This window comes from Erythrolamprus reginae, chromosome 1, assembly GCF_031021105.1.
Source record: "Erythrolamprus reginae isolate rEryReg1 chromosome 1, rEryReg1.hap1, whole genome shotgun sequence".
Lineage (NCBI taxonomy): Eukaryota > Metazoa > Chordata > Lepidosauria > Squamata > Dipsadidae > Erythrolamprus > Erythrolamprus reginae.
Window position 1 is genome coordinate 86447954 of NC_091950.1, and position 11648 is coordinate 86459601.

General features: G+C 37.4%; 1 protein-coding gene across 1 annotated transcript in view; it reads right to left on the reverse strand.

The window, feature by feature from the left end:
* LOC139170396 (cytosolic phospholipase A2 epsilon-like) overlaps positions 1 to 11410 on the reverse strand; it is a 55489-nt gene extending 44079 nt beyond the window's left edge. The window contains exons 1-3 of the mRNA XM_070757581.1: positions 11327 to 11410; positions 8802 to 8879; positions 4464 to 4539 (exon numbers count right to left, since the gene is read on the reverse strand). Of these exons, the coding sequence (XP_070613682.1) occupies positions 4464 to 4539; positions 8802 to 8879; positions 11327 to 11410 (238 nt within the window). The remainder of the gene's footprint in view (positions 1 to 4463; positions 4540 to 8801; positions 8880 to 11326) is intronic.
* Positions 11411 to 11648: the final 238 nt, after the last annotated feature.

The window sequence follows — 11648 nt, forward strand, 5'->3', positions numbered from 1 at the left end:
GAAGAATGAATTGTATTAAAAGAATGGAAATGCATTAAAATGAATCAAGTGATAATTTCTGGGAGTGATTTTATATACATTCTCCTTGTGACAATGAAATTCTTTTCTCTCAAGGAGTATAGGGAGGAGCAAGCCCTAGAGCAGTAAAGGAATGATACCACACAAATTTGTTTATCCTGCAAATATGCAATTACATGAACAAGTTTAAGCATCCTGGTCAAATTCTATGTTTCTGCACATTCCTAAAAAGAGAAGCTGACATAGCTTATATGTGCTATAAATCTTTCTGCAAATTTCAATGCATTCTTACTAGTTATGTACAGTACAAAAATACTGCCTGAATATGGCAGGTTCATAGATTAGAACATCTTTCCTGCTGATTGTGTTACTTCTTTAAAAAAAACCCTGAAAAGTTGTCAATAAAGCCCAAATTTAAATCAGAACAAACTCTAGTTGCTCTGTTTTATATATATAAAAAAGAGCTCACTCATCATTTGAGAATTATTTATTTATTTATTTATTTATTTATTTATTTATTTAATTTATTTATTTACTTACTGGATTTGTATGCCGCCCCTCTCCATAGACTCGGGGCGGCTAACAACAACAATAAAAAACAGCATGTAAATCCAATACTAAAACAACTAAAAAACCCTTATTGAAAAACTAATCATACATACAAGCAAACATACCATGCATAAATTGTAAAGGCCTAGGGGGAAAGAGTATCTCAGTTCCCCCATGCCTGACGGCAGAGGTGGGTTTTAAGGAGCTTACGAAAAGCAAGGAGGGTGGGGGCAATTCTAATATCTTGGGGGAGTTGGTTCCAGAGGGCCAGGGCTGCCACAGAGAAGGCTCTTCCCCTGGGCCCCGCCAAACAACATTGTTTAGTTGACGGGACCCGGAGAAGGCCAACTCTGTGGGACCTAACTGGTCACTGGGATTCGTGCAGCATTAATTTGAAAATTAATGAATTCACTCTTACAAGAGAATGGTGAAGGCTATTAAAAATGTTTAGCATTTCTAATTAATAATTCCATCCGTTAATAACATAGTTTCTTAACATTGTTCAGAAACAAAGAAGCAAAAATTATATGAAAGGATTAAGCTCGACAAGTTTTGGAAGATTAAGTCAAATCTTTGAAAGAATACTTGTTAGGGCTGTAAAACAGAACCAACAGATCATGAATAATCATCTGCTGAAAATTTTAGCTGTCCATGGAATAGTTTTCCACAAGTACAATGTTACCTATACAATGTGGCCTCCATGGAATAGTTGTCAGAAATAAAATCCTTTCTCTAGCCTTATCACAGAAGTCATCATCTAAAGAAGTGGTTCCCAACCTTTGTGGCTTGGAGGTCTGGCAGAAGAGGTGGAAAGTAAACTGGGCTGTGTGCGTGGCAGCCAGCACATAGAGACATGCACAGGTATCTCGACTTGTGAAAGCTGAGGTGCCTACAGGTATGCGCACATGTTGGCCCTCCACCCATGCAGCCCAGTTGCAAATAAGCCACAGCTCAGTAGTGGATCAGGGCCCAAGGGTTTGGGAAGCTCTGATCTAAAGTACAGAGGAAAAAAAATCTTGAGAACCTTAAAATATTTTGAAAAGTACTTCCACAAGTACTTTGGAATGACCAAATAAATGGTTAAACATATTGTGGGAGAAAGAGTGATGGATTTGGAAAAAAGAAACAACTCTTGACAAACATCTAGCATAGGGTGGCTCTATTATGCTTAGTGGCTATGTAGCAGTCATTGACAAAGGAAATATTGCACCAGGGGAAAGAAGAAGAAAAAATGGATTCAATATATAAACACATCCAATGTCCCACACTCAGTTAAGAAACTGAAATAGAAAAGAAGTTGGATATTTCATCAAGACAAACACAAAAATCAAATATTTAGAGAGAAAAAAGTTAAACTTTTGGAATGAATTTCACATCACCGGGCTTAAATATTATTGAAAAATTTAGGGCAAGATTTCAGAAATGCAAAGAGATCAAAAAAGATTTCTGACTTGGAAGAGTTCTGCAAAGAAAAGGGCAAAAACATTCCAAGAACAAGAATAAATCCATAATGCTCATAGGAAACATGTTAATTAGTGACTGGCTCCAACAGGTAGGGTCAGGTACGCAGAACTAGTTGAAAAAGTTTGACTTTTTTTTTTCCCCTTCTGGGCTTTGGGTATGTTTTTCCTATCGCAGTAAATGAGGTTGAATGTTTATAATTTCAGAAGAGCTGTGTGCGCGTGTGCGAGTGTGTACATACACATACAGTTTATATAGTAGATAATGTATATTTTTGTGTGCCTGTGTATAATATGTATGTACACATATGGCATATATACATAGAATTAAATAGTATGTTTTGGATGTTCAATAATAGTAAATAGATAGGGAAATTGTATCACTTTGAGGCCAGGCACCCTAATCCTAACCCAAACTCTTGAGGTGGCCACCTTTAAGCCAATCACATGACCTTTAAGCCACTACCAGTCACATGATCGTCAAGCCACTCCTACATGGTCACATGGCTGGCAAGCCACACCCACAAAACAAGCCATGACCACAGTGTGGTAGTAAAATTTTTTGCAGCCCTTCACTGATGTTAACACCTTACAAAGGAGGTGTTAAAAAGACTGAGTGAAAGGGTTTCCCAATTGCACTGGGTTTTTTAAAACTTTGAATTGCAAAAAAATTACACATGACACTTACACCCAAATATCTATTCAAAACAATGCTGGGTGTAACTTTTACTTCTGGTTGCTTAGGAGATTCATTGAAACATACATTTCACCAATTTCTTGATATTTGGATATCATTGTTCATTTCTGCTTGCAAAAGCAGAAATGCAAACTACTTTTTACCATGTACTTCTAAAAGATTTGAACTTTATTGCTCTCAGGCCCTTCTCATTAACCTGCTTTGTTTAAAAGTCAAAAAGATGACTGAAAATATTTAGTGACCCCTCGCATCCTGAACATAAATTGTTTCAACTCTTACTCTCAAAACTATGCCATACAGCACTGCACAACAAGACAACTAGACACTAGAACAATTTTTTTTCCTGAATGCCATCACTCTGCTAAACAAAAAATTCCCTCAACACTGTCAAACTATTCACTCAGGCTGCATTACAATTAGCCCTCTCATGTTTCTATCACCCATCTCCTCCCAAGTGAGCTTTGTTACTTGTATCCTTATGATTTATATTGATATTGATTGTTTCCTCATTGCTTATTTGTACCCTATGACTATCATTAAGTGTTGTACCTCTTGATTCTTGATGAATGTATATTGTCTTTTTTTAATGTACACTGAGAGCATAAGCACCAATGACAAATTCCTTGTGTCCAATCACACTTGGCCAGTAAAGAATTCTATTCTATTCTATTCTATTCTGAGGTGATAGAAGTTGAAGGCCAAAATATCTGAAAGCTATCTGATTTCTTACCTCTATGCCAGAGAGATCAACCAATCAGCAATATCCCTGTACATAATAGCTGTAATTACTATACAGCCAAGCAGAAATGGCTGATATTCTGAAAGCTGCAGATAAGAGCTGCACTCCAAAACAAACCTGAGGGACCAGTTCAGGGAAGCTATATTAACAAAGAAATTGATTTCCTGCGTTTCCTAAAGAGAGATTATCCATGCATTAAAGATGAACTTGTCAATCAATTTCACGTGAAAAAGAAATTGAATGATGTGAGTGCTCAAATATCTTATGCCTCAGCATACTCAATCTATTTGTGATTTCAAGAACCAATAGGCTTTCTTATATATTTTTTCTGTCTCACATATTTTCATGACTTTTCTAGGTTATTATCAATCACAGAATCATAGGACACCTCAAGATCAGTCTTACTATCCATACAGATTACAAATAATTCCTTTCACCCAACTTCAGAATTCACTAATCATTAAGTCATAAAGCAATGATGGCAAACCTTTTTTCCCTCTGGTGCCGAAGGTGCGTGTGCCTGGGGATGACAAAAATGGCCTCCCCCCGGAGGCCCTGTGGGGGCCAGGAGGAATGGGGGGAAACAGCACATTTCCCAAGCTCTGGTGGCCCTGGTAGGCCCATTTTTCACCCTCCCTTGGCTTCAGAGGCAAAATGCCCTCCCCCATTCCCCTGGAGGCTCTCTGGAAGCTGAAAATGCCCTCCCAGAGCCTTCGGGTGAGCCGAAAATCAGCTGGCCAGCACACACATGCACATTGGAGCTTAGCTAAGATAAGGGCTCTTGTGCCAGCAGATATGGCTCCACATGCCACCTGTGCCACCTGTGCCATAGTTTCACCATCACTGTCATAAAGGCTACCGGAACGTGACATAGATGCAATTCCTTATGCAATAAATTCATCAAGAATGAAATTCCGAAGCCGTTTTTAATCTACAAATGTCTAAATACCAGTAGCTAATGCATCCTAATAAAAACTGTAGTAAAGCAAAGATTACTCACGGGCATCAGCCCGGCGGAGATTCCTCAGTCGTATTACACGAACAGTAAGCAAGTTGCAAGGAAATGTTTTCATTTGCTGAAAAACAACATAGAATAGAAAATGGTGATATTAAATTCTTTTGCTCTGTCTTTTTTTCTTCTTTACTGTGATCTCTTATTTATATCCTCATGAATCCCAGCGACCAGTTAGGTCCCACATAGTGGGCCTTCTCCGGGTCCCGTCAACTAAACAATGTCGTTTGGCGGGACCCAGGGGAAGAGCCTTCTCTGTGGTGGCCCCGGCCCTCTGGAACCAACTCCCCCCAGAGATTAGAATAGCCCCCACCCTCCTTGCCTTTCATAAGCTTCTCAAAACCCACCTCTGCCATCAGGCATGGAGGAACTGAGATTTTCTTTCCTCCTAGGCTTGTACAATTTATGCATGGTATGTTTGTATGTATGATTGGTTTTATAACAAGGGTTTTTAGCTGTTTTAGTATTGGATTTCTACATGCTGTTTTTATCACTGTTGTTAGCCACCCCGAGTCCACGGAGAGGGGCGGCATACAAATAGATAGATAGATAGATAGATAGATAGATAGATAGATAGATAGATAGACAGACAGACAGACAGACAGACAGACAGACAGACAGACAGACAGACAGACAGACAAACAAACAAATAAATAAATAAATAAATAATTTTGTATAGCCAGGGTTGCTCTTTTAATCAGACTGTTGATCTAATTTCTATGTAAACAACATGGAATCATTTGATTTGATGGGATAAAACATTGATAGGCCATATATTTAGTTTGCTTGAATTTCCAAAGACATGCTTTTTTTAGTTGCAGATAAAAGCAGCTCTGAATACAATATAAACCTGACTTTCACTGCATATTGAATTATGAAAAAATGAAGTACATCTGGTCAGATTGCTACCACTGATGAGGAGCCAAGTCTCACTTTTCATAAATGGAATTACTTGAGATTGCAAAATAAATATAGGGAATGGAAATCGTTTTCCATTTGCTAAGGAGAAGACTAGATTAATAAAAATCCCTTTTAGATTACAAGAGTGTTGGAAGTGTCCAAAGCATTGATTTATGCAATTATCCAAATCTAAAGCAAACCAGAAAGAAATAGATCTGGTATTTGGTGTATATTTCCTATCGTTCTTTTTTGAGAAATGTTATCCAGTGATTCATCTTCCAAAATCAACTTTCTTTTCAGCAGCACTCATCATAAATCTTTGGAGGGGGCAGTTGTTGAAAATTGACAATTAATAATAATAATAATAATAATAATAATAATAATTTATTAGATTTGTATGCCGCCCCTCTCCGAAGACTCGGACTCGATTTCTCTCTTTTGTAAAGTGAGCACCTTGGCACAGCTTTATCAACCTTATTATTGTGGAAGAACCTTTCAAATAAGTGTTTCTCAACCTTGATTGCTTGAAGATGTGTAAACTTCAATTCCCAGAATTCCCCAGCTAGCATAGTAAAGTGCAAAGTAAAAAAAAAAATTCTTTTATGCAAATATGATCTCATGGAACCCCAGCTGAGAAAGATTGGGAGAAGTGAGTATAATTGATTTGCTGCTGTCTAATAGGTATTTGGCTACAATCTACAGCTAATAAGAGCAGATAACTGTTATGAGTTTGCCCGCTTTTGTTAAATCCAGTGTTCCCTCTAATTTTTTGGGGGGTGGGCGGAAACAGAAATAATAAACAAATAAACAAACAAACAAACAAACAAACAAACAAACAAACAAATAAAAAACCCACCCTGTTTTGCCTCAGAGAATTTCAAAATAAAATACTGTGCTGTGTGTCTATAACAGTGAGCTCATAATAGGGCAACTCTATCAATATCAAAATGCCACTTAGATTTTGATTTTCTTTCTCTCTTCCTTACTCCCATTCTTTTTCTTTCTCTTTTCCTTCCTCTCTTTTTTCTATCTGTTTCTCTCTCTTCCTCTCTCTCTCCTTCCCTCTCACTCTTTCCCTCTCGGCTTCTGGGCAGGTTTGGAAAACTCTGAGTTGATGATGATTTTTAAGTGAGCGATTGCTCACTGCTCAGCTTAGAGGGAACTATGGTTAAATCTATTAGTTATCATACAGCAATTTATGGAGAATGAGCAGATATATTATTATCTTTCCCAATCAAATTCCTCATATGACAGAACTGGATAAAAATATTTCTTGTCAACTTCGATTTTTTTTTAAAAAAAAATATTGCTGATATTTATTCATATTGAACCAAAGTTATGTTTGGCATTCATCATTTCCTCTAACTAGGTCATTTGGTCACAATAGTTATTATGAGAACAGGTCACTTACACCCACTTCGTCCAATCTCTCCTTCCTGCAGGTGGAACTTTTGGTATGCAGTAGTCAGTGGGTAACTTCCTATGCACTTAATTGTTATTTATCATTGACATCGTAAATGGATAAAAAATACTGTGTGATTTTCATTTGGCTATCCTCGTAATGAACCTTAAATGTAAATCCCTGTCCTACTACATTTGAGGAACTGAAGAAGAGACCATACCTGGAGTATTGAATCCAGTTTTGGTCACTACACTATAAAAAAGATATTGAGGCCCCCGAACCGTTTCCGTTTTATGTATGGTTTGTTTGGGATATATGACTGTTTTTATATTAAGGATTTTAAATTGTTTTTTTAATCATTGGATTTGTACTATGTTTTGTTGCTGTGAGCTGCTCCAAGTCTTTGGAGAGGGGCGGCATACAAATCTAATAAATAAATAAAAAAAATAAAAAATAAAAAATAAAAAATAAAAAAAATAAAAATAAAAATTAAAATTAAAATTAAAAAATTAAAAAGTGCAGAGGAGAGCAACCAGGATGATCAGAGGACTGGAGACTAAAACATATGAAGAGCAGTTGCAGGAACTAAGCATGACTTGCCTAGTGAAGAGAAGGACTAGGAGGGACAAGATGGCAGTGCTCCGATATTTGAGGGGCTGCCACAAAGAGGAGGGAGTAAAGCTATTCTCCAAAGCACCTGAAGGACAGGCAAAGAACAATGGATGGAAACTGATCAACCTAGAAACAAGGAGGAACTTTCTAACAGTGAGAACAATCAATGAAACAGCTTGTCCTCGGAAGTTGTGGGAACTTCATCACTTGAGACATCACTGTCCACTGTTGACCTCACCCAATTCCTAAGAGGTCAGTAAGATTATTTATTATTATTATTATATTATTATTGGATTTGTATGCCGCCCCTCTCCGCAGACTCCGCAGTAAGGGGCGTGCATAAGCGCATCAGCGTGCCTACCGTCCCTATCCTAATGTCCCCTTTTATGAGTATCCATCTTATAATATATAAACTATGTTATATCTATGTATATTACCAATACATACTTGACAAATAAATAAACTTTCAAGAAGAGATTGGACTGTCACCTGTCAGAAATGGTGTAGAATCTCCTGCTTGAGCAGTGAGTTGGACTAGATGACCTACAAGGTCTCTCCCAACTCTGTTAATCTGTTAATCTGGGAGAATTAGTGGCTCTTTTTTAGCCTTACTCATTTGGTATTTGGCACAAACCTACCAACTTCATTACTTTGTCACTGTTCATAATTATTTCCTTGTAGCTAAGAGAAACAAATAGTGCTAATGAAAAAGAAAAAAGCTTGAATCCAATAAACTCAAGTATAAGAAAAAGAAAAAGAAAAATCTTAAATATAAGAAAAAGGAATAAGACTTTCTTTCTTTTGAAAAGGGTCAACATTGCATGAACTCGGATTCCCCCCTGCTATAGTTATCATGCTATGTCAAACCTCCACTGTTCGGCTCAAGAATGAGCAAGAAGAATTGATTGCCAAACTGTTTCATTGGCTGGCACCGGATACCTTCACATCCAGAACATCACTTTAACCAAGAGTGGCTGGCTCGTAGAATCAAAAAATGGAATAAATGCATAATTTAATCCACCTATTTTTGAAATCCTTCATCAGATACCACAAAGATATGTTGTTCAGCTTGTTTTTTTTGAACGAACCACAAATGGAGGAGTTAGCACGCTAATCTGAATCCAATCCAAATGCAATTTCGCTTAGAACAATGTGTCAACCCAGCCACTAAAGTGGTAACACCCGTTACAGAGTATGAGTTGTGTATGGTAAAAAATATGGGCAAAATTATAACAGCGATTAACATCTAGAGCAGTTACATAAACATTAAATAAATAACTTGTATTTATTTCATTACAACTTTGGAGATGAGGTTACCCTGATCAGTCTGTTCAAATAGTTCTTTAGTCAGCTTTCATTCTTTTTAATGATTACTTAATTCACCTTTTCCTAAAATTAAATGTTCATAGTACCTTGCATGGAGAATGACAGTCTATTTCATGGTGTTGGAGGTCTGGGCTTGCTACATAGGATTCATTTACAGAATAGTCCTGGAAGGGGGAAAAAAAGTTCATATGAATATGTTAAATAATACACACACTCATGCACACGCAAGTCAACATTTTTTTAAATGTAGTACATCAGGGGCGTCAAACATGTGTCAATATGCCATTGTCACATGACATATTGTGACTCCCCCCCCCTCAGTATACCAGGCAGGGGTATGGCCAGTGCACGACGCATTTGACACCACTGTAGTACACAATACACCAAATAAGAACTATTTTAGTAAATACTGAAATTCTGAAATACAATATCGGGGTGGGGGGTGGGGGTAAATGTGGAAATGCAAATTTTGTTTTTTATGTATCTGTGCATGGCAAATATGAAAGTGTGGAACTTGCATTGTGACATAAAGATAGGCATTTGGCATCATCATAGTTAGAAACAGACACTTCGAGTGAACAGTTGATGCTAGTTTCTTCTAGTGGTTAAGGGACCAGGCTAGAAGCCAACAGGCCATGAGTTCTAATCCCACCTTAGGTACAAAAGCCAACTGGGTGACTCTGGGCTTTCTCTCAGTCCACTTTACCTCACAGGATTGTTGTGGGGAAACTAGGAGGAAGAAGGAGTATTGTGTATGTTTGCTGCCTTGAGTTGTTCATATAAATAATAAAGACAGGAGATAGATAGATAGATAGATAGATAGATAGATAGATAGATAGATAGATAGATAGATAGATAGATAGATAGACAGACAAACAAAGTAGAAGAATTAAAAGCAGGACTTTAAAAAAAATGACAAGAGGACAATTATCCTTGAATGAAAAAGTTGAACTATAAAACAAAAACAACACAGGTAAAATTAATCTTGCTTTTTATAAAAGGTGATCTTTCAAAATTAAAATAGTTAAATCCAAGAGCTTTGAGTGGACTCTATTTCTAGATATGACTGTATAAAATTATCACTTAGATTAGGGATAAACTATGAGCATAGAATAATATTGTTTGTTTGTTTGTTTGTTTGTTTGATTGATTGATTGATTGATTGATTGATTGGATTTGTACGCCGCCTCTCTCAGAGGATGGTTGGAAAGAACCTTAGAGTCTTCTAGTCCAAGCAGGAGACACTCTGCTGTTTAACACACATAGCTGTCCAATTTCTTCTTGAAAACCTGTAACGTTGGAGCACCCACAACTTCTGGATTTAATCCATACCACTGGTTAATTGCTCTCATTGTCAGGAAATTTCTTCTTAATTCTCGGTTGGATCCCTCTTTGATAATCTTTCACCTGTTACTTCTTGTCCTGTCCTCAGGTGCTTTGGATCAACTCGCTCTTATTTATTCATTTAGTTAGTTAGTTGGTTAGTTAGTTAAATTTGTAGGCACCAACTCTTCTCTGTGACAGTCATTCTGTCACCCCTTACTTCTTCTCTTTCTTAGACTGGCAATCATTCATTGCATGGTTTAGCCTCCAAAGCCCTTACCATCATTGTTGTTTTTCCCTGCACTCTTTTTAAAGTCTTGGCATATTTTTTTGTATCATGGATGTAGCACTCCAAGTGTGGCATTACCAGTTCAGTACCAAGTGCTTCTACTACATCATATGGTCTTGATACTATCCCTCAGTTGATGAACCCTAGGAACAAATGGGCTTTTTTGGCAGCTGCAACATACTACTGGCTTATATTTAAGTGGTTGTCCATTAGGACCCCTAGATCTCTTTCAGTCATTACTTTTGAGCATGTATCACCTATTTTATACCTGGGCATTTAGTCTGCAACCAATCTATTTGCTTAAATAGTTAATGATCCAGGTTAGTGTGTCCAGTGAAACATTATATCCAGTCAGCTCTGGGATTAGAGCAGAGCAAAATAACAGAGTTGGAAGTGACCTTGGAGGTCTTCTAGTCTAACCCCTGGCTCAAGCAGGAGACCCTATACCAATCTCTCATTTAAAGCTCCAGTGATGGAGCAGCCCCAACATCTGAAGGCAAGCCATTCCACCTGTTAAAGAAAGTTTAACTCGAATAATTCATTAGAATTGGACCTAATCAGCCATCATGTGTGGGAGATGGTTCCTTGCATCAAAAGGGCTTATCTAGGAATTGCATCTCTGAACTTTTTACTGTCTCAGCTGGATTGTCTTAAAGAGAATTTTGGTGGCATTGAGTCTCCACTAATTCTAATCATAGCAATTCTGACCTTGGTCAGATTTCTTATACGGGGAAGAAATTAAGCATGAAATGATAGCCACTTCTGTGGTCATTGAGTTTTCTTTTCAAGTTGGCTGCTTCCCATTTAACTGGGGCATATTTAGTCTTCTTACAGGGATAATCTCAGAGATATCAGATATCAGTGTCCTATTGTACTTAGCTCTTGTGCAGAAAACAAATAAACATTTATTTTCTAACATCTTTTTTCCCCAAAAAAATCTCAGCACAAATAAATAATAAAAACACAGATGACTCTTTCCCAGAATAAATAATTCCTTACCTGAAAGAATGGTCCTGCTATGGTCTCACTCAGATCAGATGTTGCTTGAAAAGCCAACTTAATTGGCTGGTGCTGCTGATACATTCTTACAGTTATGCCGGCAGCAATCACTATGAAGGTACAGTACCTTAAAACTAAACATTAGGCCCGCCCATTTGGATTGCAGAAGAGAAATAGGGATCCCAGCCCATTTTCTCCTACTTCACTAGATGGGAAAAACCTGCCAAATAATAGCTCGTTGCCTTGAGGAATGAGGTTGTGAAAGAGAATTATGTCTGTTTCTTTCTTTCTGTTCTGTATTATAGAGAAATATATGTAGGTA